At 41.2% G+C, this 27,721-nt stretch overlaps 1 protein-coding gene and 1 long non-coding RNA gene across 6 annotated transcripts in view; one reads left to right on the top strand and one right to left on the bottom strand.

Moving 5' to 3' along the window:
- Nucleotides 1-15,133, top strand: part of LOC122236346 — an 88,778-nt gene extending 73,645 nt beyond the window's left edge. Inside the window, exon 5 of the long non-coding RNA XR_006214418.1 lies at nt 13,744-15,133. This is a non-coding gene — a long non-coding RNA (uncharacterized LOC122236346). The remainder of the gene's footprint in view (nt 1-13,743) is intronic.
- On the bottom strand, nt 1,827-26,015 carry FAM216B (family with sequence similarity 216 member B). 5 transcript variants are annotated; one of them, XM_015538979.2, is made up of 5 exons: nt 9,672-9,756; nt 8,011-8,123; nt 5,164-5,284; nt 3,372-3,445; nt 1,827-2,642 (listed from the first exon to the last, which is right to left on the bottom strand). In XM_015538979.2, exons 2-5 carry the CDS (start codon nt 8,107-8,109, stop codon nt 2,565-2,567), a joined length of 372 nt encoding a protein of 123 aa, XP_015394465.1. In that variant the 5' UTR covers nt 8,110-8,123; nt 9,672-9,756; the 3' UTR covers nt 1,827-2,564. The 5 variants fall into 5 exon arrangements, with proteins under 5 accessions (XP_015394465.1, XP_015394464.1, XP_042833147.1 ...); XM_015538978.2 differs by having other exon boundaries at nt 3,228-3,445; XM_042977213.1 differs by lacking the exon at nt 9,672-9,756 and adding an exon at nt 25,969-26,015 and having other exon boundaries at nt 1,827-3,445; nt 8,011-8,117.
- Nucleotides 26,016-27,721: the final 1,706 nt, after the last annotated feature.

Raw genomic sequence — 27,721 nt, forward strand, 5'->3', positions numbered from 1 at the left:
TTTCTAATGAGTAGAATATAGCAAAGGTGATGGGATGTCACTTCCAAGAGTAGGTTATAAAAGACTGTGACTTCCATCTTCTACCCCCTCTCATGCTCTTTTGTTTTTTAACTCTGATGAAACATGTTGCCATTTGTGATTTATTGTGGCTTATTGCCATTTCTGCCTTATTGAGAGACCTATGTGGCAGGGAACTGAGGGGAGCCTCTAGGCCATAGCCAGTGGATCCTTCCCTGGTTGAATCTTGACGTAAGACCACAACCTCAGCTGACACCTTGACTGTAATCTTTGGGAGAACCTGAACCAGAAGCCCCAACTAAGTCTTGCCCAGATTCCTGACCACAGAAACTGAGAGAGTAAATCTTGTTGAAGTCACTGTGTTTTAGTATGATTGTTTTTATTCAGTAGTAACTAATACAGTGCATAAAGATTGTGGTGGTGGTGGAGTGTTGGTTGCTGAACCTGAAGAGCAACATAAACAAGGAAAAGAGAGAAGGTACTGAGGACACACTGAACCCAGTATCGTGTGTTTAAGCAGTTTGAACCAGGGATAGTTCTTCCTACAGGGGTTGCTTCCTTTTCTTCTTCCTCACCTCCTCCAAGTCTTTGCTGCCCTAAAAAATAGCTGGACAGTTGCTTAATCAACGTTGACTGCTAAACGTTGAGATTTCTTCTATCGAATCTCCAAGATTATTGCCTTCACCACCTCCTTGTCTGTCGTGAACTCCTTCCCTGAAATTTGCTATGGTTCCTAATAAGGAGGTCTGTACTTAACAGTGATAGATAATATCTTCATCCAGCAGCCACAGCCGCTAGAATATAAAAAAAGTAAAATGTCTGACATTGCAAGGATGTGGCGCAACGTGAACTTTTATAATTGCTAGTGGGAATGCAAAATGGGATGATCACTTGGGAAAACACTCTGACAGTAGTGTATAGAGTTAAATCTAAATCTACCATACGACCCAGTAATAATACTTCTGGATATCTATCCAAGAGAAATAAAAACTTATGTGTACACGAAAGCTCATATTAATTTTTTTTGAGAGAGAGAGAATAAGAAAGAGTGCAAGCAGGGGAGGGGCAGAGAGAGAGGGAGACAGAATCCGAAGCAGGTTCCGGGCTCTGAGCTGTCAGCACAGAGCCCGATGTGGGACTCGAACCCACCAACCATGGGATCATGACCTGAGCCGAAGTCGGACGCTTAAACTGAGCCACCCAGGCGCCCCTATATTAAAATATTTATAGCAGTTTTATTTGTAACAGTCCAAAGCTAGAAACAATCCAGATGTTCATCAACGAGTGAATAGATAAGCAGACTGTGGTGTTACAGATTATCCTCTGTTCCCCTTTGTCTGTCTTTCTCAGGATTCTCTCAATGAGCACCTTTCATCTAGCTCCATAATCAGTCATATTCCTCATAGGCCTTTGGGGTGGGGCTCAACTGGGAGGGCATTATTTTCTCAGAAGGGAGAGCCAGCAAGTGGGACCTTCTCCACTGACTTAGATTTGTCCTTTTTTTTATGGGCCTGTGACATTCACTTACCAATTAGCTCTTAGAAGCCTCTATTGGAAACAAGGTGCTTCTGAGATTTTTGACGCAAGGGATGCTGCTCAGAATCCTAAGTGGCCTCCTTAATATTCTGCATCACTAGCAAAGGCTTACACAGCAAATATTCATGCCCATCAAAAAAAAAAAAAAGTCTAAGATAAAAGTGCATGCATAACATAACACTTAGAGTTGTTGAATCACTATGTTGTACACCTGAAACTAATGTAACGTTGTGCGTCAACCATACTTCAATTTTAAAAAGTGCATGCAAGAAGTTCATCGGGATAAAAGGCCCATTTTGGAAGCAGTGGGAAAGCTAGTATAGGTCAAGTTAAATCTATCACGTACTTCAGTCCCTTAAGAGGGCTACTCTATAGCTCATTATAGTTTCATTTATTTTTCTTCTTTTAAGCCTATCTAATGATTCTTAACTTAGAACTGGAAAGCTACATAGAGTACATGAGTCAGGGCCAGGATTTGCAGAGGTCAAGAAACTTCTTTATTCTTTACGAATGGTTGCAGAGAGAACATAATCATCATCATCGATGAGATTATTTTTTTCTTTCTTCTAATGGTACAGCATCTTCCTTCCAGATCACTGTCAGCCTTTCCCTCGTCAAACAAGTCTATAATTCCATCTCAAGCAACTCCTTTTACAGGCATGACAAAGTCATTGGCTGATTTAAATGAGGGAGGGGGGTTGAACATTTAGCATAAAGATGAAGTAAAGGCATTTTTAAATTTTTTACTTTATGTGAGCACTGGTGTCTAACTTTCCACACAGAAAAAAAAAATCACTAGTGATGAAAATAACAATTAAATGTAACACATATAACACTGTACCACTGTATGTTGTTTTGATTCATTGTTATCTCCTTTTTGTTTTTGTTTTGTTTTGTTTTGCTTATTTGTCTGGTCTTGGGTGCTCGCTTAAAACCAGTGAGGCCACGGAAAGCTTAGACTTGAGACCAGTTCTTTGGGGGCTCTTTTTCGTTCCGCTGAGAGTGTTTCTTCAGCTGCCAGGAAAAGATGCGTGCACGAATTCTTTTGCCTGTGTCATGATCAACTCCAGCTCCGTAGATGAACCCAGCTGTGGCAAGGTGATAAGTCCAAGTTTCAAGATGACACAAAGGGATTGAGTCAGGCAAGACCCAGAAGATTTGGGGCCAAATTAAATGTTACTGCTCGATGGGAAAGAAGAGAGGAAGGAGGATATGGAAATACACAGCCCAGTTTCTGCTGAGATGATAGGCTCTGGAAACCCACCCCGCGTGCTCACTGTTAACTCAGTACTGGTTTGTGTATTTTCCGAATCTGCAGTGGGTGGCTTCAGCAGTCACCCAGGGACCGGGCACCCGGCGCCCTGTGATGACTTTTCCCTTTCACGGTTCTTGGGATTTCTCTGGAAGGTTCTAATTCAAAGGCAGCTTTTATTTGGAAAGCTTCAGAAGCCATTTCACTCTACACATTATATGAGGAGTAAAAGGCTTGTTTACGTTTAGCTCCACTGCTCTTAAACCCTTCTACTTGTTCTTGCTGGTAAAATTTATGTGAGTGGGAGAGAGATTATTCCTAGGTATGGGGTTTGTGTTAGAAGTTACTTTTTTTTTCCCATTCTCATTCACCAAATAGGTACTGAGCACCCACTAGATGTCGGGGTACATGGGCAAAGCACCTGTTTCAGAGCTTGTGCAAAACCTCAGTTTCTGAGGTAGCCAAGCCCTGCACTTTTAGCCCTGCGTTGAACCACAGGTAGTGCTGACGGCCCTGTTCTTGTCATGGCTGAAGGCTTCTGGGAGATGGATCTTTGGGGAGCTACCTTAGCTGAGGCTCTCTTGGTTGAATCTCTAAGCACAGCAGCACAAGCCAAAGCTTCCTGTTGAGTAATGTGGCCTAAGGGGAGAGAAATGAGAGAAAGTTCAAAGTCAACAATCTTACAAAACAAATAAGCAAACAACCTTGCGAATGTTTATGAATCCATAAAATTTCCTCTACTCTGCACGGTAGAAACCATTGTGTTTAACACACCCAGGTTGTAGGATCTTTGAAGACAGGCAGTGTACTTCTCTTCTTTTGCATTGTCATTCAGTTAAGTTAAAAAATACATGGTCATTGATCAACATGACAAATCAGTTGGGGAGGGACTTGGACCATGAGTCATCTGAGCCTGACCTGCATATCTTCATTTTCAAAATTTTCCTCAAGCCAGAAACTGATATATTGAATCTCTGTCAGTGTTTTTAGAGTGTAGGCTGCAGACCACCCACGACACAATCATCAGGCTGAGGCCACATTTAATAACGCTTTTTGAAAATTCAGATTTCTGGCTCTATGCCAAAGACTTTCCTAATCAGAAACTCAGAGAGTTAGGTCTGGAAATCTGCATTTTGATAGCTCACGCAGGTAGATCTTATGCGCACTAAACACTGAATGTCTCTGCTCGGGTTTCCTTGGCCTCTATGCAGTTTTACTCTACGAACAAAGCTAGTAGATGATGCTTCTGCAAGACTTCAGGCAATCCTGAGCAGGCTGCATCGAGCTCTGCCACTTACCGGTCACATGATCCTGGCCAAGTGATTTAACTTATTCACCTCTCAATTTTCTTTTCTGCAAAACGTGGGTTATAAAAGCACCTACCTTTGGATGGAGGTGACTGAGTTTCAAGTAAGACAACATTTGCAAAGTGCTCAGAACTGTCCCTGGCAGAGAGGAAGGCCTGATAACAGATACCTATTGTTACTGTTCTTGTTATTCAACCATTTGCAAAAGCCGTGTCTTTTATGCAAACGCAGGAACAACAATATCAGGTTGATGTGCTAATGTTAAGTGAGCTGCTTAGAAAAAGAAAGCTCTTCCAGTGACAGAGGCCAGCTGGAGACCGAAGACATTTGCTAGAAGAAAAGAGACTCAACGACAGTCACATCTTTCACAAGGTTGCTTAAAGTCTGTGAAGATCTTTTGCAACCATCATTTCATTTGTGCTTCATAAAATCCCATGAGGTTGCTAGAAGAAGAGAGATGTCAGAGCATGGGCGTGAAAATGCATGATCTGTGCAGGCGACGGCCCTGATATTCACTCTACGACTTGAGCAAGTTGTATAACGTGTCTGAGCTGCAGTTCCCCACTGCTGTGAACTGGGGAGAAAATGTATAATATATAATATTACATATTATACGTGTAGAGCTCCTAGCACAAGGTCTCTAGCGTGGGAAATGCTCACGAAATGTAACTGTTATTGTTGTGAGTAAACCAAGCCTCTGAATTCGCACATCCAGCAAGCGGCTGACCTGTGGTTTGAGCCTAGACCATCTGCCTAAGCCCATTGCCATCTCGACTAGATCAAGTGCCTGTAAATCTCAGACAGTTGTTGACATTTTATGGCAATCCATACTCTGATTTCTTGAAGCCCTCTTAATTTACCCATAAAGCCTTGCTTAGTATTGTCAGGGATAATCATTTTTAAACATGGCCTGCCAGCCATGTTATAAAATAGCACACTGGCAGAGGAGGCCATTCTACTTGAATTATTTATCTGGAAACTTGACTTCCGGCTGCAGCACACGAGTCCCTCCCTAAGGTGCCTGGTTTGGGTCAGGTAGTTAAAACTCACCAAGCAGCTGCTGGTGCCGAAGGCTGTGAATATAGCGGTTCTGCAGGGCCTCCCACTGGGGCCTGGAATTGTAAATCCTCATGATGCTGTAAAAATAGCGCTGCTGCCCTTGGGTTAGGTCCTGTCGGAGCAGAGCAGGTGATTTTGATGAGTTGGTGGAATTCTCTAGGACTACGAGTGTGATGTATTCAACGCTGACTTCTTTTGGAAATAAGATATATATATGTATACATACATATGTATGTATAACAATTTTATGTATATATGTGTGTGTGTATATATACAAATTGTGTGTATATATATATGTATGTATACACACACATATGTATATATATATATACACACACACACATGTAACAATTGGAAAACAACAATTGGGTAGTTTCTTCCCCTCATTTATTTAAACAACTTCCACTGGCCTGTGTGATAGTAAAAATGGATAAGCAAACATTCTAGGTTAAGTAAGTAGGTCAAGGTATTGGGCTGAGAGAGATCTAAGGATTTCCAACATCTTATAATTTTATTTATCCATTATGATCCTTGTTGGAGAAGGTAAGCCATGAGAATCTACACAGGGCCTGACGTAAGACCCAGCTTCTGAATGGGGTCAAGAGAACTTCCCACCAAGAGTTGTCAGTAAGCAGGGGAGATAGCTGGATGAGTGGATGGGTAATGTGATAAAGGTTCAGCATTATTAGTTAAAAGGTGCTGTGAAAACAGAGGAGGAAAATAAACTCTGTGCAAGGCTTTCTAAATGAGTTGACCAAAACATCGGAGTCTTAGGGTGAGGAGAAATTCCCCCAAAGAACCAGAATACTGGTTCTCAAAGGGCATTGGCATCACCTGGGAACTTGTTAGAAATGCAAATTCTCAGGCTCCACCCTAGATCTACAGAAGCCTAAACTCTGGGGAGTGGGACCCAGAACTCTGGGTTTTAACAAGCCCTCTGGGTGATTCTGACACAAGCACACTAAAATTTGAGAACCACTGTGCTGGAAGAAAAAGAAAGGCTAATTAGTGGGAGAAAGTGGTACAGATTTCCAATGGGGCACGGAATATCTGGATATATTGGGAAGCAGACTTTTTTTTTTTTTTTCTTCAAGCAAAATATAGAGTCTGAGCTGGGAAAGGCTTAGAGGTAGGCAGGGGAAGGTCATAAGAGCCTTATAGATGTAATGTTCCGACTCAAATCTTAAAAGTAATACTTAAAAAAAGTTTAAAGATTATCTTTTATATGAGGAGCCATTGAAGGTCTTTATTTAGGTCCGTGATTCTCAAAGGGAGTGATTTTGACCATTGAGGACATTTGACAATGTGTAAAGACATTTTTGGTTGTCATAAATGGTGAAAGGGAGGATGTATGGTACTGGCAGTCAGTAGGTAGGAGCCAGGAGTGCTGCTGAACATCCCACAGTGCACGAGACAGCCGCCAGTCCCTCGTAACAAAGAATTATCCAACCCCAAATGTCATCCTTTCATGTGACCAGATTTTGCAGCTGGCCCTGCTGTGGAGAATGAGCTTCTGGGAAGACAGACCATTGGTAGGGAGAGCATTTAGAAGGCTGACCTCTAGGGCAAGCAAGGAGCAAGAAGGGCTGGGACTACAGTTTCTATTATATACCTCATCTATCATCAATGCTTATCGTGTGTAGATGGGGAGACTGAGATAGTGGCATCGGCATTCTAGAAAAATCAAAGAACAAGAAGTTCACCGTAGGCTAAAAAATTCAAAACAGTGACAGAATTTTCAAACCAAGTTGTTAACCATTGTAATGAAAACTAAATTTAAGTTAATCAAATGTAAAAGTAAAGTGACTTTCATCTGTTAGAAATTTGGTGTGGAGGCGTGCCTGGGTAGCTCAGTGGGTTAAGAGTCTGACTCTTGATTTCAGCTGAGGTCACGATGTCACCCTTCATGAGTTCGAGCCCTGCATTGAGCTCTGTGCCAACAACAGTGCTGAATTCTCTCTCCCTCTCTCTGCCCCTCCCCTGCGCGCTCGCTCTCTCTCTCTCTCTCTCTCTCTCTCTCAAAAATAAGTAAATAAACTTAAAAAAAATGGTATGGAGTTGAAGCCTGTGTGTCAAATTTATTTTCTGGTGTCTAGAGACCTTAAGCTTGATATTGAAAATATGTCCAGAGTGAAGGTAGCAAAGCCAAGTATTTCTCAATTTGAGACATCATTTCAACTTTACAGTTTGTGAATTAGATGTTTTAAAAGATAATATCTTTGAAGAAGATAATCGATTCTTAATTAAGCTTTTTCAAATGACAGACAATAATATAATATGAAAATAGCAAGCCAGTTTCAAAAGCAAAGCTCCAAAGGGCAATGGGAATAATCATTATAGAAGATAAAATCTTAGCAGTTATTGTTTTATTTCATGGGGCGGGGTGGGGGGGAATGCTATGTCCTTTCCTTAGCAGGGATCTGAGCTTCCTAAATAACAGTCCTAATATTCTTACCCTATTGCTTATCCTTCCTTGAGGCAATGGAAGAGAACTTAACTTTTGCAAAAAGTATTTATGAGAATGGCTTTAAATAACTTTGACTGAAAGGCACTAACATCGTTCTCTAGCAGGGAGCCATAACATGGTTGCTTCCCGCCACCGATTAGTACTTTCGCAATGAAGACAAGACTGTCCACAGAGCTCCTAAAATGGGCTGGGTATAGGATCGGATCATCCAAGGGCTCATTTATTTACCACACAGGCCGTCAACATGCACTGAGGGCCTATGTCAGGCACGATGTTACCTAATACTGGGTAAACAAAGACATGAGAAAAAGTTCTCAAGCTTTGAAGAAGAGACCTACAAATTTTCTCCATTAGCGAATGATATGCTATACCTTCAGTAAAGAAGTCTCCAAGGCAGAGGAAGGGACGCGAATGCAAGGAATCCGTGGAACATTCCCAAGTTTTTGCTGTCTTTTCCGTTTTTCTCCCATTCTTTATCCTGTGCCTCCAGGGAACAACAAAGCATAGCATGAAATTGCATTTTGTTCAGCCTATTTTGGGACCTAAGTAAATAAGCAAGTAAGTAAATAAAGAAACAAATAAATAGATGTTATTTATGTCAAGGGATACAAAGTTTTCTCACATGTTTCCAAGTAATTGGATCTCACCAGACTGTTCAGTTCTGTACTTTTCCCTATTCCCACCTGCTATTTATGGAAGGACTTTTCTTTCTGCTTCATCTTATGTGTGCAGCATGTAGACTGGGGAACTACTCCCTGTCACAAGTTATTTCTTATAGTTTTAAATAATAGTTATTACCTTATCTGACTTTAAAAGCGGTATATGTCATTTTTGAAAATTTATCCACGATCTAACTGTCCATAACTGTTGGTGGCATTTGATTGATTTCCTTTTATTCTTTCTTTTCTGTGTACATTTTGCATGGTTTTAGAAAAGGGGGATGATACTCTATATGTTGTGCACTTTCCCAGCTCATTGAATATCCCTTAAAAAAGCCTATAATTTTTAGTGGCAGTATAGTATTCCTTTACATTTTTCTCCGTTTCTTGCACATTTTGCAGTTTTATGGCACTGCACTGTCCAAGAAACTATTAAACTTAGCTGTATTTCTTGCCAATTGCCTGACAAAATGAAGGAGACGCAAAAAAGACTATGAGTAAGTCTTTTTTTTTTTTCCTTTCCATATTGTTTAAGGTTTGGAATCTGAGATGTGTACAATAATAAAAAAATTAATAATCAAGGAGTAATAGACATATTAGAATAGGGTTGCCAAGGCATGGAGTGAGAACTCTTAAGTGTTGTCTCCTCTGCTCATACCTTTGCCCTTGCCAACACCTACCCCCATCGGGTTGTTTGATTCACTGAGATCATGGCTATAGAAAGCTCTCCTTCATGCCAGTTCCTTCTCTCTCTCCCTCTCCTTTATTATATGCTCATGCACATGCATACATAAAAGCACCCACATGTACACACGCTGAAGAAGTATTTCAACATGTGATAAATCTCTGCTTCTGAATTCATGAAGCTAAGGCTCAGATCTTCCTGAAGAGAAATTTATTAGGAAAACATCAGCCAACATCTCTGTGTGTCTTGTTTCCACGATATAAACTTATAAATTAAACTATAAATATTGTACTTAATACTGCCTTCCCTCAGTGTGCACTTCAGAAACCACACTAACCAAGATAACTCTTTTAATATTCTCTGTGATAAAAGTTGACACTCTATCCTGTACTTAGATCTTCTCAGTATCCCTCCTCCCATTTTCCAGATCTGCAGAGCAAAGCATAAATATTCTTCAAAGCTAGAAAGATTTCTTCTTTCCTCAACTAGCATAAGGAAATGACTGACAATCTTTCTTGTGGCAACAATTCATGGGTGTTTTCTTGGGCTATTGCTAAGGAAATCCGTCTTACCTAGTCAAGTGGACTATACCTGATAAAGTTTGACTAGAATGCTTGGAAAATTCAAGGAGGGAAAATCTACCGAATAACTTCTGTCTGAAACAAAAAGATTTGCTTCAAAGACTTACCCTGTATTATAAACTTCCCTCTTTTAAAAGCTGCTACTCCTATTCAGTGTAGTCTGCTTGCAAGGTCTGTTTCTTCATGGGATGGTGGCAGTCGAAATTCAGTCTGTTGATAAGCTGATATCTAGGCAACGTCATGTGATGAAACAAGGAGCTGGGGGCGGGGGTGGGGGATATATTTGGCTGCATGCCTTTCCCTGCTTCTGGGCAACAATCGACTGCACAATTTATCTTTTTCCTTTGAAATTTTGTGTCTAATCAAGTGTCAACTTCTAAATCTACTACATCTGCATTGCATGCAGACATGAGAAAGGAAAGTACATGGAGACAGAGAGGCTGAATATTAAAGGTCAAGAAATCCACCAGGGCAATGGGCCATTATATATTTCCCAGATTTGGAGTCAGTCCCCTCACCCACATTGTTCAGAATGAGGAAGAAACAGTTCCTAGATATAGACCTATGGGCTTGAATTTTACTGTGGTAACCTATGGAATTGTTCAAGACAGTACTCCTTTCTTAATTTTTGGAGGAGTAAGATATTCTCATTTTGGATCTTGGTTAGAGGCTGCGTATGATGATAATAAACCTGTGGCACAAGGATCTTGCCCACACTGATGTCATCAGCATAAGCCTCGCATTTTAACCTGACTCATGACAGTAATCTTACCCCTCCCTCTGGAGTAGCATTATTACTACAGACTTCCTTTTTTCCTTCTGAATCCTTCGTCTGAATGCCAGATTATCTGTAAAAATGAATAATTCCTAGGGAAAATGGAAGAAGAAATACCAAAAGAAAACCGCAAATTCAAAATTCTTAAGTATCTAAAGGGAGTATCTCATCAAGATGAGAGTGATGAATTGTGTAGCTTACAGAAGAAAGAAAGAACTCACCAGACACAGAAAGTCCGCATTTTCTTCAATAATTTAAGTTATTGAAGACTGGGGAATAAACATCGCAGACACAGTAGTCTATAAAAGCCTGTGGATACCACAAACCTCTCATTGGATCTGAGAGTTTGGTGATTCTCTACTGAGAGATAAAGAACAATTGAATGCAGAGTTGACATTGCCAATTGAATCTTCCTTGAATGTTTTCCCAGCATATGATGAAATGCCTTCCAGGGTATACCACATCTGCTGACTGTTACACACACGGGCTGATTCATAGCAGTGTGCATCAGTCCCTGCACCGCCAGGAAAACAGAAACAGATCTAGGTGTTTGACAAAGAGCTTAATGTAAGGAATCTGTTTCAAAGTACTGGAGGGGCGCCTGGGTGGCTCAGTTGGTTAAGCCTCTGACTTTGGCTCAGGTCATGATCAGGTTCGTGGGTTTGAGCCCCATGCCCGGCTCTGTGCTGACAGCTCAGAGCCTGGGGCCTGCTTCGGATTCTGTGTCTCCCTCTCTCTCTGCCCCTTCCCTATTCACACTCTGTCTCTCTCAAAAATAAATTAACATTAAAAAAAAAAAAAGTATTGGAGTGGGTTAGAGGAGCAAAATAAGAAAGGCCCGCTCATGCAATGATAGGCAATTCCACTCCACCACTAACACACCTAGAGCTGGAGGACAAAAGGGAAAATGATTTTCCCCAGAGTCCATAAACACTGTGCCATCCAGGCTGTTTCCGTTGGAACACCGCCTGAGTAGCACCTCAGTACCTGGCACTCAACCAGTGCCCTTGCTTCCCTGCTCTGTCCCAAATGCTGATGTTACAGTGGCTATCACCCCCACCACTGCCCCTGCTGCTACTGTCCCTGACATGGTTGCTGATGCTTCCACTGCCACAGACGCAAGCAGAAGCCATGAAAGCAGTTTCTCCTTTCCTCTCACCTTCCATTTTCTGTCCCCCATTGGATGCCAGCTGGTAAGGGACTCTGCAAAATGCATTTTGCAGTCTTCCCACTGCCATGATAAAGAGAAGGGTATAGAACGGTAAGTGCAAAGCTGGGAGATGTTGACATGAGCCAACACGTGGGGATACCATCAGCGAAAATCTAAGAGGTACCTCTTGTTTCTGTGATGTCAGGTGGGAGGCTCAAGAACTTAGATGTACAGTCAATGCTTGCCTATTACCACTAAGGTTTGTAATTTTTAAAGAAAAAAAAAATACCTAGCTCTGTACATAGTGTCAAGGAATGAAACAGGAGATTTTGGTCAGTAATTTAACATTTAAGAATGATGAAACCATGCGTATCATCAATTTTGATCAAAGAAATTATTTTTCCAAAGACTAGACTTTTCAAAAAGAATTAAAGTTGACTACAAAAAAAAAAAAAGAATAAAAACACTTAAAATCTAATTACTATAAGGAATACAGTGTTGACTATTGGTAGAAAATATGCATGCTCTCTCAGAGCTGAAACATTGGTAAAACAATGGAGTAAGACACTGGTATATCTATATAACCATCCTTAGAACATGTGTTTTCATAGAATAATAGAATAATAAAGTGTTTTCATAGAATAGTAGGGTAAATATGATCTCATGGTCATTACCAAGTGAGGAAGGAAGAGGGACCCATGATTAGAATCCAAGATGAGGTTAATTCAAAGAATCCTAATCAAAGAATCCAATCCTAATCCTAATTCAAAGAATCCAATCTTCTAGAACAAGAGGCAAAGCTTAACTCTATTTCATTGAGATAGGTATTTCCCTGGAAAACCATGAACCCAAGGAGAAATTATCTGTTCATATATTTCTGCTTTTGCTCCTTTCCATCATTTCCAGGATCCTCTTAGCTGCAGAGCTCTCCAGGGAAATAGTTATGCTAGGCACAGATATCCTCCTTGTGCTACCCCAAGCCCTCAGAGGGCCTCAGTGCACCATCATGAAATGAAGGGACTGTCCCTGTCCCCATTCAGAGCTGCTGTATATCACCTGGACTTTTGGATGTTTCTACACAAGAGTCTTACACAGACTTTGTTAGACTCTCTTTCTCGTAGGACTACATAGCCCGTTGGGTGTAATCTTGCTTGGTGGGGGTTGGAATGGGTGTCAATTATTCCTCTACTATCTTGTTTTTCTTCCCTCTGATCTCTTTGCAGAAAATTCCCACTTCTCCAAAACTCAAAACCAAAGCTCTCACACATACCAACACCTTAGGGGGGTCTGGTCTCAAAAACTAGAACCCTTAAAAGTCCCAGTTTGGTCTATAAAAGCCACTTTCAATGAGTAATAACTACTTTGAACACTTAAATGCAGTGATTATCAGGACATGAAAAGCTGGATATGGTCATATATGTGCTAAGGACTTTGGGAAAACAGATTCAAAAAGTACTGAAAAAATCTAAAATAGAATATAACTCAAGAACAAAATGGTCTGTGGATTTAATTTTGACTCTATAATCCCAAATAAATGCTATGGAACGAAGAGGTATGATGTCAAAAGAAACTAGAACAGGTGTCCTGGGAGCTTGTAGATAATTCTAGATTCCAGACCTTGATTTTTTTTTTAATTGTAAGAATTTGCAAGAAACTCTTTTTCATTAGGGACTAGCAATGGTCCTCTAAAAATAGACCTTATGACATAGTTATGAAGCAGGAGAACCAGGATTCAAACCCATGGTTACCTGCGGTCTATGGTTTCTCCCCTTGGCCTTTGGAAATAAAAGGGAATTTGAGCAACACACGCATTGCTATAATAGGAAACTCTGTCTCCTTGGGTGTGTTCTGTTCCCATCTGCAATATTGCTTTGTTGAATAAGGGGAGGCTTCAGATTCACAAAGTCTTATGGTCATAATTCTGGAGCAGGATATTAGTCTTAGGATACCAAGTCATCCATCTTCTAATCAGTCTCCTGAGAAGGTTTCACACAAGCAGGCCATTCCCATCAGTTCTCAAACCTGCCTAGGCGTTTCTGCATTCACAGCACTTAGGGGTTTAAAGCTTAGGTCCTTGTCCGTGAAAACACTTTCCAGATGTATTCTAATTTTCTAAAAAGTGGACTGAATAAAAATACCATCTACTGCTCGGCAACAGATTGGCAAAACAACTTTATAAACATTTAAAAGATCAGTACTGACAGCTATGTTTTCAAGCAATGTCATTTCTTTTTGTTGTTGTTCTTGTTAACAGGGAGACGGTTCTGGGACTCTTAGATGTTGTAGACCTGGTATTTCTGCCGTTGACAAGGTGCCTTGTGCAACCTTCATGGACAGATAAGTACAATTTGAAACCTGTTAAAAATTTTATACTCAAGTGTGCTAATTAATGAGTTCATGACAATCTGGATGGGTTTTTGGTGGCACGCTCTGATCTGTTCCACAGTTTCACCAGCTTATTAAGTTCTCAGATGATGAAGATCTAGGTGGGATGGAAAACATGGCAGATGGCAGATGACGAAAAGATCTCGACAAGTTAAAGTGATGGACTGCATCTAATAGGACGAAATGCAGTAGTAATAAAAACAATATTCTGCATCAGAGTTTCATTTCTAATTGGACAAATACAGAAAGAAAATGTGATGCTTAGTAGCAGTTCAGGCACAGGAGTTAATGCATCATGAGTTAATGAGGCCGCCGGAGGGATTCATGAGTGTGTATCAACAGAAGTATAGTATCTAAAACAAGGCAGAGACTGGGACTGCCCTGGTGTGCTTTTTGTGCTTCAGTGTGTGCAGACAAGGGACATAGGCAAACTGGGCCGTGTGGCTAAACTAGAGGTGCTTCGTCATAGGATAAGCTGACACATGCATTAAGAGCTATTGAATCTGGAAAAGGCCTATGGCACAAGGGGGCGCGGTGGGCAATAATGCGTCACAAAGTATTTGAAGGGATCACGCGTTTGAGATTAGACTTACTTTGTAAGTCTTACCCCAAAAAGAAAAAAATTAGGATCCGTAACTAGAAGCCTGCCAGGATATAAATTTCTGGTGTAAGAAACCACCTCAGGAGAGAATGAGCTCCCCATTCCAGATGTCTTAAAAATAAACTCCCTTGATGAAAACGCTGTAAAGGGTATTTACACATTATACTGGGTCGCTGACACTATAATTCTATAATTCCAAAGGCCATATATGAGCCAGAACATCCCAGCTCCCCCATTGCCTGCCTGGCCCTTCCTGATACAGTCCATCCTTCTTTCCATAAGCTTCAACGTTCTGTGCTTTGACTGAAGCCACAAATTTGGCCAGTTCTTATGTAACGGTGGCTCACTGTGTACCATTCCAGGCACCTTTGTAACATTAACCCATGTAAGCCTCATAACATACTGTGAGGCATTCATGATGACTAGCTCCCTTTGGCTTCTGAGGAAATGGAGTGGAAGAGAGGTTACCTAACCTGCCCATGTTCCCACGGCCAGGAAGTGGCAGAACTGGCACCTGAGCTCAGGCATGTATCTCTCCTTCTTAGAGACCTGGGCTACCCACAGCGAATCTCCTCTGGGCAGAAGCGCCCTGAGAGGTAATCTTTGGCTTGGAATTGACACACTCTAGTTCTGAGACGTTCCAAGTCCAAAGTCAATGGGGCAGGAAGGGATACTCTTCTCTAGGAGGTCATGGGAAGGAGTGAATGTTTACTTAAAGGTAATTTGATCTTCCATGAAAGGACTGGATTTAGGCCAACTCCTAGCCTGGGGGCAGGGCTGACTTTCCCAGAAGCTAAAGGATATTTATCCAATGTCAGATGTGGAAGGCTGTTATCCAGGAAGAAAGAGTAAATGGCTTTTAAATGGGGAAGAAACAGTGTCAACAGTGTCTGCCTTGATCTGAAAGGAATTTTTGTAGTTCTATCCACATCTTAAACTATTAGGTAAAAGATGTAGTGTGTCTAAGTAGATAATTATCTTTTTCTGTTTCATACCTCCAGGGACAGGGACAAAGATGAGGAAAGGAACTACCATTTATTATATGTCTAATAAATGCCACAAACTGTGCTAGGAACTTAATAATAACATGATTATTATAATTTTATAGTTGTATGGATAATAATAAAGATAATTGTTACTATTATTATTTTATAGTTGTATGGAGGAAAAAATTGAGGCTTTGGGAAGTTACTTGACAATTTATATTATCATACAAGGGGGACCCAAGATTTACACCCAGGTTTGCCTGGCACTAGGGCTTTATTCTTTCTATTGTACTATGTTGCCTTTACCACATTTTGTTCTATTTATTTAAGAGCTATTTCTAGAACATTCTACGCGGAGTCTCCTGGAAGAAAATTATCCTCAAACAGGATAGTCCTTTATATGTACGAAATCAATCATTGTCTAAGTCATTGCCTCTCCAGGTTAAAAATAGTTTCTTTAACAATTCCTTTTATTATATGTGTAAGCTTATGGTAGTTCCATTTTTCAGAAGGTCCCCAGGTAGTCCGATGTGGAAGAAGAACTCTTAACCAAAACAATCAGGACTAATAGCTGGCTCATTACTCTTGTCATAAGCCTATGTAATATTTAATTAAAGCATGCCATTCCAATAACAAGAGCAATAACACAAACAGGTTTGGGAATGTACCCACACTGGTAAGTACACAGTACAACTGGGAGTGCCATTAGAAAATCAGGGGATGCTACAAAAATATGATCAGAGATCTTCCACAAAAATGTGTTTCTTGGAATCTCTGTTAATGACTGTGGAAAATTCCTTGCAGCCCAGATCGCAGGTGTAGCAGACTGAAATCCATTTTGTGGAGAATTCCCCATCAGGCTTGTTACTGTTTCCCTTCTTTCCCACTTTTGCTGGGTCTTCTGCCTTTGTATCTTTTGTTTTGGTCCTTTAACCCTTTATCAGTTATGCGATATGCAGTATGAACCCCAGAGAAGAGAAGCTGCATGCAACACAGCCTTCCCCCCTGCCACCTCGCAGGTAATAAGAGAGGGCTTTCCATCCTGTCTTCTCTTTCTTGTGTTACCGCCTTCAAATCTAGTGATCCAGTTCTAAACACCTCACCTGGTGAAGCCGATGTCTCATCTTACAGCTGTTGCTCCTCCTTCTTTCCAGCACCCCTCCTCAATCGTGGACACAGCTCTCAAAACTCTAGCCCGCCTCTTCTGGTGTTGGAGATTGGACTTTGTGGCCATCATCTGCAGCCCTTTCGAAACCCCACGGCTAATATTGTCATCTGCGGTGTGGCGGCTTGTTCACAGTTGTGAGCTGTGCTCCCTGATTATTTTGAGCTCAAATTAGGGACAGTAAAACCCTGAGGTTAAAATCTCAGATGCTTTTAGCAGAAAAACCTGAGTTTTGCAGGATGATTCTATAATATTCTGCCTGTGTACCTTTGGACAGGTTTCTCAACCTCTCAAAACTTTGGCTTCCTCATCTGGAGGAAGCCTATTTGAGCAGTTCCTGCATACTTAAGGGTTGCTCTGAGCATGAAATGAGCCAATAATGCTTGAGATGCAGCAAGCGCTCGATCCACGGGAAACTTGTGTGTTGCCTCTGTGTCATGCGTGAGTCTAAGAAGTTTACATATATTATCTTGTTTAATCCTCACATAAACCCCACAAGCTAAGTACTATTAAGTCCTATTTGATAGACGAGAAATCTGAGGCACAAAGAGTCTTAACAGCTCAGTCGTTTATACAAGCTATTAAGTGGAAGTGCCAGGATCTAAACTCAGGCGGGCTGGTTCCAGACTGTGCCCGGCTGACCACTATGCCATGCTGCCTCTGCACTGGTGGCTCTTACTGTCTACATTACTGCTTATACCTGCATCACCTCGACAGAGGGAGGAATGGAAAAAGACTGACCCTTCCTTTTTTGCATGAGGTCATCCTTCCTGCTTTCTTTTGCCACCAATGTACGCTCCCCTTTTGTGCTTCCTGTACAGAAAATCCATTTGTAGCCCCTTCCCTCTGCCTTGCCACTTGGGCCCAGCACCCTTCTTCATCTTCACCACACTAGGACACCTGATAAGGCAGAAATTCACAAGTTTCTAGGTCATAGCTAGTTAGAGCCAGTCTCCATGTGCTTTCCTTAAAAAAAAAAAAAAAATATATATATATGTATATATATATTATAATATGTTATAATATATATTATATATTATATTATGTATTATATATAAATAAATATATATAAGATATAAATATATTTAAATATATGTAATATATAAATACATTTATACATTTATATATTATATATATAATACATATTATATATTATAATATATATTATATTATATATATTGTATATTATATATATTATATATTGTATATATATTTATTTAAATTCAAGTTAGTTAACAGTGTAGTATTGGTTTCAGGAGCAGAGCCCAGTGATTCATCACTCACATATAACACCCAGTGCTCCTCCCAGCAGTGTCCTCCTTAATGCCCGTCACCCATTTAGCCCATCCTGTCACCCAACACCCCTCCAGCAAGCCTCAGTTTGTTCTCTATATTTAAGAGACTCTTATGGTTGCCTCCCTCTCTGTTTTTATCTTATTTTTCCTTCCCTTCCCCTGTGTTCATCTGTTGGGTTTCTTAAATTCCACATGAGTGAAATCATATGATATCTGTCTTTCTCTGACTGACTTATTTCACTTAGCATAAAACCCTCCAGTTCCATCCACGTTGCTGCAAATGGCCAGATTTCATTCTTTCTCATTGCCAAGTAGTATTCCATTGTATATATAAACCACATCTTCTTTATCCATTCATCAGTTGATGGCCAGTTAGGCTCTTTCCTGCTATAAACATTGGGGTACAAGTGCCCCTATGCATCAGCACTCCTGTATCCCTTGGGTAAATTCCTAGTAGTGCTATCGCTGGGTCATAGGGTCGCTCTATTTTTAATTCTTTGAGGAACCTCCACACTGTTTTACAGAGTGGCTGCTCCCGTTTGCATTCCCACCAACCGTGCAAAAGTGTTCCCCTTTCTCTGCATCCCCACCAACATCTGTTGTTTCCTGAGTTGTTAATTTTAGCTATTCTGACAGGTGTGAGGTGGTATCTCATTGTGATTTTGATTTGTATTTCCCTGATTGATGAGTGGTGCTTTAAACCTCCCCTATAACTCTAACTGGGCTCTTATGGACTACCTTGGCTTGTCAATGGCCTTTCAAAACATTTCCCTTGAGCCAGACACCATGTAAGTGACCAGAGCCAACCCTGATGAGCCTACTTACTTCCTATGATCTAGATGTTGTGCTCCTCTTTAAACTTCCCTAGAGAGTGTTGATACCCTTAGAAGCCACATGTGGGTTAGCATGTGGCATCATATTAAATTTATAATCAACTATCAAAGATAACTTTCCAAGGATGGTCATCCTCTTCCTATAATAATAAAATTGATAGTTTGTTATTTTTAACCCTAATAAATCTTAGTAATTTTACACTTGCATTCAATCCTGTCAAACTAATTTTGACTTTGCATTATGTTGTCTTTTATAGTAGTTACTGCCAAATGTTTGCATAATCTGAAAATCATGTGTCCGTGATGTTGGTTCTTAGCAAAATCTAGACTTTAATAGCAAACACCTAATTTATGAGCATTTACAAAATAAGACAATGGCCACTCAGAGCCAGTGAGTGATCACCAGGACCAGGTCATGTTGTGCTAACCTCATTTCCTTTTGGTTAGGGTCGTTACTTAATTAGAGCAAAGCCATACACAAATTGTGTTGTGACTTCCACAAAGTCCTTGACAAAATCTCGGATTATGTTGCTATGAGTAAGAAAGTGAGCTGTGATCTTTAGGTTGGTACATGCTAGGGGAATTCATAGTTCAATGAACTACTGAGTCCAAGAATCCAAAAAATACTTATGAATGACTTTAGGTCAGCCCAGATGATGTCTCTATAGTAGCATGTAACAACTTAGTGCTGGGCCTTGTTTTACTCAACTTAGGTATGGAAAACGTGCGCCATACTATGCATGTATGATGTGTAGTCCATTCTTACTCCTATTTGAAAATTAGGATACTTCTAAAATTTCTCCTACATTTTCTGTTGTCCAAGAGTGCCTATAGTGTTTCTGAAGTTGATCAAAAGTGCCTTTAGTGCCTGGAACACCAGACAGCTGGGTCTGGCGTTGTGAGCACATACAAAGTGCATGTTCTGAATTGTAATTCCCTCTTTATATCATTGGCTCAGTCCTACCAGTCAAGTTTTAATTTTCTTTTTCTTATTGGGCAAGACAGGAGCAAAATTGGAGTGGAGTAATTTTGCTGTCATCTGTTGAATTGTACTCAACATTCCCTAACCCTCTGTGTGCTCATCTTGTTCTTATTCTTGCCTCTTATTGTTTCTTTTTAAAAAAAAAATTTTTTTTAGAGAGTACACAAGCAGGGGAGAGGAGCAAAGGGAGAGGGAGGGAAGTAGGTGGGGGAGAGAGAGAGAGAAAGAATGAATCCCAAGCAGGCTCCACTCTCAATGCAGAGCCTTATGTGGGGCTCAATCCCACAACCCTAGCCTCAGGACCTGAACCGAAATCAAGAGTAGGACACTCAACCAACCGAGCCACACCGGTGCCCTGCCTCTTATTGTTTAAAAATCACTTTCTGTTTTTCTGACACTTTTTTCAAGTTTTAGCTCATCCTAGAATTTTGCCTGTCTGGCACCATTTTTACAGGTCTGGGATATTTATTTAACAAATTTATAAAGCAAACATCTAATGGAGCAAGAAAGATGATAAGCTTCATAAACAGGTGAATTATGTCATGGGTTATAAGATGAGCGTAGTGGAAAATGCAAAGGAAAGCAGAGATGCGGAATTCTGGGTTGGGGGATGAGTTGCAATTTTAAACAAATTGGCCAAGGTTGCTCAGTGAACCAACATCCTTTAAGCAAAGACTTGAAGGAGGTGAGCAGTCAGTTAACCTTTGTGATTGAAATTAATTAAATGCTTCTTTCTCCCTTGCTTACACAAAAGCTCGTATGTTCTGAATCAGTTGTAGAAAAGGAGCATTATGTTTATTACCCCTCCAATTTTCCATGAACGCTTCTCCCCACCTCTCTCACCTTCTTTCAGTCAGGGACTAAGATCGACAGACTAATGCTATGTCCCAATTCTTCATTTCAGCTGTCAACGAATGCTTTCTTGACACATAGTAAACACTTAGCAAATATTTATTAAGTGAATGAATAAAGAGTAAAAGCCACTCGCTAATTATAAAAGGTGGCAACTAAGAGCTAATTTTGAAGCCTCTAGGAATATATTCCCTTGAATGGGATCCTCTGAAGATACAAGGTAGGTGGTGGATTTGTAGTTTGGGGCTGGAGGCCTTTCTATGCAGTTCCTTGAGGAATGCCTTTAGTGACGTGGGCGTAGAAGCTCGCTCCACGAGCTTCCCGTGAACTTGGGAACTGTACACTCAGACATTGATCCTGTGAGAATAGGAAGTGGGAAAATCACCCACGAGGTATTTTTCCATTTAGTTTTTAATCTTCTGAGTGAGCTTTGCTGCAACTCACCACAAGACAAACATCCAGCAGTGTTTTTCCCAGGGTCCCACATCTTGGGCGGGCTGAATGCAAAAGGCGCTTGCCAGAAGTCCCTGCACTGAGTGTGCTGTTTGTAAGGAAAGAAAACAGGAATTCACAAACCAAGGAGTTCTGAAACACAGTGTAGGAAAACGGTCTGGGATAGAACTTTTTCTTTGGTTTGAAATATGCAAACTATGGAAATCTAATTTATCCCATATTCTGCGAACATAGATAATGAGTGAAAGAAACCTAAAAGATGGGTAACCATCTAACTTATTGTCCCAACTGGGACACTTTGGGGAGTGAAAGGGTCTCTGTTAATCGCTACACTTGGAAAACAGGCATAAGCCAAGGTTTGACTTTCTTAGGCAAACCAGAATATGTGGTAATGCTAGAAGAAAAGTGCTATGAAAAAGAATGTACAGAGAAGTGTAGGTAAAATGTGATACTTCTCCCCCTGCTGCTCATTTTACCTTTGACATTGCCATCCCTATCATAGAGTCACCAAATCATAGGATTTGGGGGCACAAATTGTGGTTACAGATCATACACCCTTCTACTCAAAAGATGGTCCATGGCTAGCAGCATTGGCATCATCTGGAAGAAATACAAATCTCAGGCCCCACTCCAGACCTATTGAATCAGAATCTGTGTTCTCATACGATCCTCAGGTGATTTGTGTGAGGGTTAAAATTTGAGAAGCACTGACTTAAGCCATTTAACAAATGAAGAAGCTGAGGCTCAGAGAGGAACAAGGGTTCATCTAAGTTCACTATATCCAGGATATCATCTCCTGTCTCCTAAGGCTAGCTTTCCTTCCATGTGCAGTGGTTCTCTTCTATCAGACCTAAAAATTCCTGAGGCTAGCAAAAGTGGAGCTGAATTCTCGTCCTGGAGTCACCTCAGGGTCAGCAAAGTCACTGCATGCAGTCTGTTCATTGGTAAAATGAGAAAAATTGACGATTTTGCCCACTAGGTTTCCCTTCAAGTTCTAAAGTTCCATAATTTTATGAATTGTGGGGCATCTCGGAAGCCTGAAGCTAAATGAGAAGAGTCCCCCAAAACATGGTGGAGGACAGGTGTCTTGATTAATGCTTTTCATGAGGAAGACATGTTGTTTTTAATGAGAAACAGGAAGGACCTTCCAGGACCTGGAATGGCAGATGCAACTGTTGATCCTAGGAAAAAGTTTTGGGGGACAATGGATAAAGACGGCATGGGATGTTTAAGAAAGGGAAAAAAAATATCAGGCAGCTTTAAGCATATCCCTAGTAAATTTAGACCATGGGATACAAAATAGCCTGTAAGTTAACAAAACTTTTCCTTAATTGGAGGTCATATATTCACTGCTTCTGAGACTTTCCCTTGCAACCTTGGGCATCTATGTCTACGGGCAATGAGATAGTTAATTTCAAGTGTCAACTTGGCTGGGGTTTGGTGCCCAGTAATTTAGTCAAATACTAGTGTAGATATTGCTATGAAGGTATTTTTTAGAAGTGATTAACATTTACAGTCAGTAGACTTTAAGCAAAGCAGATTATCCTCCGTGATGTTGGTGGGCTCTTCCAATCAGCTGAAAGCCTTACAAAGGCTGAGGTTTCCTGAAGAAGGAATTTTGCCTCAAGACTGCAGTATAGAAACCTTGCCTGAGTTTTCAGACCCTGTGGGTTTGGGACTCAAGAATGCAACATCAACTGTTAGCCGAATTTCCAGCCTGTCAGCCTGCCCTACCAATTTCAGACCTGCCAGCACCCATAATTGCTTGAACCTGTTCCTTAAAATCTATCTGTCTTTCTCTCTCTCTCTCTGTACACACACACTCGGTTCTGTTCCTCTGGAGAACCCTGTCTAATGTAGGCAGGGTTCACAGATCAGTTCTTATTTAAAGAGAAGTTAAGTGACACACAGACTTTGGGTGATCTATTGATAAATGTGAAAAGTAGAAAAGTCTTTGTTCTGAAGTTCTGCCTGAAGAAGGCAGGGTTCATTTCTGGCTCACTGATTTATCCTTAATATCTATCTCTGTGCCTGGCACAGAGACAGCAGAGGCTCTCAATAAATGTTTGTGAGGGAACTCACATGAGACTAATACTCGTCTGGGAATTTTGAAGGCTTGGGAGAGGGAAATGGAATACCTTGGTATCCATATGCCATAATGATTAAGAACATAGAGTTCATTGCAAGGTCTAATCCCAGCTCTGCCGTTGGTAGCCGTATGACCTTGGGAAAGCTACTTAAACTCTCTTAATCTCAGTTTATCTATACAAAAAAAAAATGGGTATAATAATGTGCCTGCCACAAAGGGTTTATGTGGGGCTTCTGTGATTTAATTCCAATAAAATACTCCAAGCAGTGCCTGGTATCCAGTTAGCACAATAGAAGTGTTAGCTGTTATGACTATTATCTTCTCACATTCAACAAAGAACACTCATTGTCTGCAACTGTACTACCTGCTGGATTAAAAAAAGAAAAAAAAAGCAAGACAAAATGACAGCCTTGGAGGAAATCAATCAGACAAAATGACTAAATGCAATGTGATGAATGTGCAAAAGCCTTATGTAAAGTGTTTGGGAACACAGACAGCAGCTGATTATCTAAACCACGTAGCCCATGAGGCCTTTATGAAGGAGGGAAAAATTTAAGCTAAATCTTGAAAAATGAATAAGAGTTCACAAGACAAAGAAGTTGGGAAGGACATTTCTCATGGAAGAGACAGCACATAGAAAAGCATAAAGGCGTGGTTTGGGAAGTGATGAGTTCTGTGTTGAGGAGAAACGTCCAGAAAGAAATATTCAGTAGGAAAATGGCAAAAGGGTCTAGAGCTCAGAAGGAGGTAGAGGCTGAAGGAATGAATCTGGAAGTTACGATGTCAGCAAATTTGTTCCAGCAGTTGTGAGCCGTGTGCAAGAATGAGCATGTGGGTGAGAAAATTCAGAGATCTCCAAGGATCATGGTGTTTAAGGAGTAGTGTGGGGATGTGATATACTTGAAACAGAATTAGAGAGGTAGCAAGGAGACCCAGAAGAGAAGAGTACCACAGAAGCTGAGAAAGAACATTCCAAGAATGAAGGAATGCTGATCTTCTCTCTGTCACTATGGATTTGCTTTCCATATAAGTGGAATAATACGTAGTCTTGTGTCTGGCTTCCTTCGCTTAGCATAATGTTCTGAAGTTTCATCTATGTTGTAGCAGTACTTTATTCCTTTTTTTGTGGCTGAATAATTTCCCAAAGCCACATTTTGTTTATCCATTCACCAGTTAATGGTCATTACTGTTGTTTCCACTTTGTCTATTATGAATAACGCTGCTATGAATATTCATGTACAAATTTTTGTGTGAACATATGTTCTTAATTCTCGTGGGTCCAGCAATTGGAGACTAGCTAAATAATATAATAAATTACTATGTAACCATCAAAAAGAAGAATATAGAGTTGTATATGTTCATATGGACAGAATCATTAAATGAAAATACAAGGTACAATGTGTATTGAATAAACCCTTTTTTATATTATAGACAAACAAATGAATAAATATGCAAAAAAAAGAATGAGGAGATGCTAGAAGGAAAGTGATTGTTTCAAGTCGTATCTTGTCCCTAATACAGACCTTGCCAACATGCAGATGTTTTTAGAACATTCAGAAAGAGATGCACCAATGTGCTTATGTTAAGAAGAAAACAACAGACAAAAAACCCTCACTAATTACATAGCTTCAAGGTAATCTTATTTCACCTCTTTGGTAAGGTTTCCATGAATGTGCAATTAAGATAATTGCCAGTAACTGTGTGAATTTAGTCAAAGCAGGAAGTATGCTGTTCTAGAACTTGTGTGTGGGTGCAATTAAAAAATAAAAAAGGAAAACATCTGTTAATGCTCTTGAAGAACTTCCAGTGCTTTCAGTCCTAAGTTATCACCCCCCAAATTTCCACTAATCCTGGCTTTGTCCCCACACAGCCATCTATTCCCATTTACCTACTTTCCTTTTGTTTTGCGGAAATCTTTCCCAAACAAATGCTTCTCTAATCTGTTATATTGGTGGCCTCCAATGAAGCTTGCTTCCAGGGTTCACACCTTGGGGGGGTACTCTCCCCTGGAATCTGGATTGGCCTGTGACTCACAATACCAATAAAATGTGGCCAATAAAATGTGGCCACCGTGAAAGTGACAATGAGCCAGTTCTGTGCCTAACGCTTAAGAATGTCTGACAGCTTCTACTTTTGGGCTCTCCAGAGCCCTAAGCCACCATGTAAGAAGTCTGGGAGCTCTGCTGGAGAGACCACCTGGAGAAGCCACGGAGAGAGGTCATGCAAAGAGAGAGACGTCCTGAGATCCCAGCTATCCAGCATCCTTCTAGACCTAGTGACTCAGTGTAGCCAAGCAGCCACTGAAAGGACCGACAGGGGAGCTGCCCAGCTGAACCCTGCCCAGTTACCGAATCCTGGGCAAAAAAAAAAAACCTTAAGCCAGAAGTTTCGGGATGATTTTCTATGCAGCAGTAAGTGACCAAAAGGAATAACTGGTCTTGTTTAGGAAGAGGCGTAAGGAATTTTGAAGGGATGTAAATAACCTTACCCTGAAGGGTTCAGGACCAACTTCTTCATGTTGCAAGTGGGTCCTTCCCTAATCAGCCCTTTCATATCACTGGGAGAGAGATGGAGATGGTTAAAAGCCAGGTGAAGCAAGAGCTTGAAGGGAATTCAACTCCTTCCGCCCACACTTTTTTCATCAAAGCAGCATCCCTTTTTCCATTAAAGCTGTAGATCTCAAGTTTTTCTCACCATCTGCTGTTTTCATGTGTGTGCCTGCTGAGGATACTCAAGTACATGTTCATTCCCTGGAAAATCCCCTTACCTACCTTTCCAGCTTGACTATTCCCCTGGAACCTACTGTCCTACGGGTGTTCCCTCTCGTCTTCTTTTTACCTTCTCCATCCCGTGGACCGTCACAGTCCCTGTGTCTCTTGGACGCTGGTTCTCGAAGCGTGCACGATGGGCCGGCAGCACCAGCAGCTCCTGGGAATTTATTAGAAATGCAGTTTTAGATTCTACCTCAGACCTACTGAAGCAGAAACTCTGGAGACAGGGCTTGTGATGTTTTAACAAGCCCTCTCGGTGATTTCTAATGTACACCAGCGTTTGAAAGCTACAGGCCTAGAGCACAGGTCAGCAAACTTTTTCTGTAAAGTGCCAGAGAGGAAATAATTCAGACTTGGCGAGCCTTATGGTCTCTGTTGCGGCCATTCAGCTCTGCTATTATAACATGAAAGCGGCCACAGACAGTACGTAAACGAATGAGCACAACTGTGTTCTAATAAAATCTTACTTATGGGTGCTGATATTCGAGTTTCATACAGTTTTCATGTCTCACAAAATATTGTTATTCTTTTAATGTTTTTCAAAACTGTTTAAAAAAGTGAAAATTAATCCTAGCTCAAAAAAGCAGGCAGTAGACTCAGTATGGCCCGCAAGCCTGAGTTTGCAAACACTTGCCTTAGAACATCTCTGGTTTGCTCTTACTCAGGATGCCTTTGGCTGAGGCATCTACCTTTAGTTCAGCAATCTTTTCTTTCTGAGGCCCCCCGGGGTGATTACTTCCACACTCTAGGCCGTTGATCTTCTCTGAAGCCATGTCTTAAGGAAATGGCTCCAACTGGGCCTTGGGATCGAAGAAGAGGTCTGTGTATGGCCCTCAGCCAGGGCCTTCCTTCTCCATGAGAACTTACTCAACCTCAGGTCAGCCTTAATGGGGGTGGATTCGGGCCACTCTGCTCCCAACAGACTGACGGTATAGTCCATGCTGAGCTGGGCCCCCCACCGACCCCAGTAAACCAGAAATAGGGAGTAGAGATGACCTCTCCAGAGCCATTCCAGGCAGGGATGATCTTGGACCAGGCCACATCCCTCTAGGTACTCCCCTCTAGAGCTGTGCTCCCAGGACTGAGTGCTCCCAGGCCTGAGTGCTGGAATCACAGTTGTTTGTTTAGTGCCACTCCAAATCACATCTTCCGAGTGGGCTAGGGAACGAGAAAAATGTGTATCTTGGCACGGTTGAGAGAAAGCACACAGGGAACCGTGGGCTGGGAAGGGAATGAGCATTACAGTCTTCTAATTTAAAATTTTTTTTTTAATGTTTATTTTTGAGAGAGAGAGACAGACAGACAGGGTGTGAGCTGGGGAGGGGCAGAGAGAGGAGGAGACACAGAATCTGAAGCAGGCTCCAGGCTCTGAGCTTCCAGCACAGAGCCCGATGCGGGGTTCAAACTCACAAACCGTGAGATCATGACCTGAGCCAAAGTCACTCAACCGACTGAGCCACCCAGGCGCCCCAGCAGTCTTCTAACTTTAAAAGAAAAAATAATAACACCGAGTCCTGCTGCTCCCTGGAATACGACGTCATTCGTCTCCCCTTCTCTTGCCCACCCCCCTACCCCCCCCACCACCCAGGGAAAGCACAGATACCGTAACAGCAACCGGTATTTATTTTCCCATGCTGCACCCAGTCACACACGCTTGCAGCCATTACACAGCTTCCTCCATCTCTGCCACTGCTCTGGGATTTGTAGTGCTTCCAGACTCCGGTGCTAAATGGCAAGCAGATGGAAATTTTTTTTTTTTTGTACCATTAACAGAGGCAAACCATTTCAGGGCCCCTCGTTTCTGGCAAAGCTGTTGTTGT

This window comes from Panthera tigris, chromosome A1 (assembly GCF_018350195.1).
Source record: "Panthera tigris isolate Pti1 chromosome A1, P.tigris_Pti1_mat1.1, whole genome shotgun sequence".
Taxonomy (NCBI): Eukaryota; Metazoa; Chordata; class Mammalia; order Carnivora; family Felidae; genus Panthera; species Panthera tigris.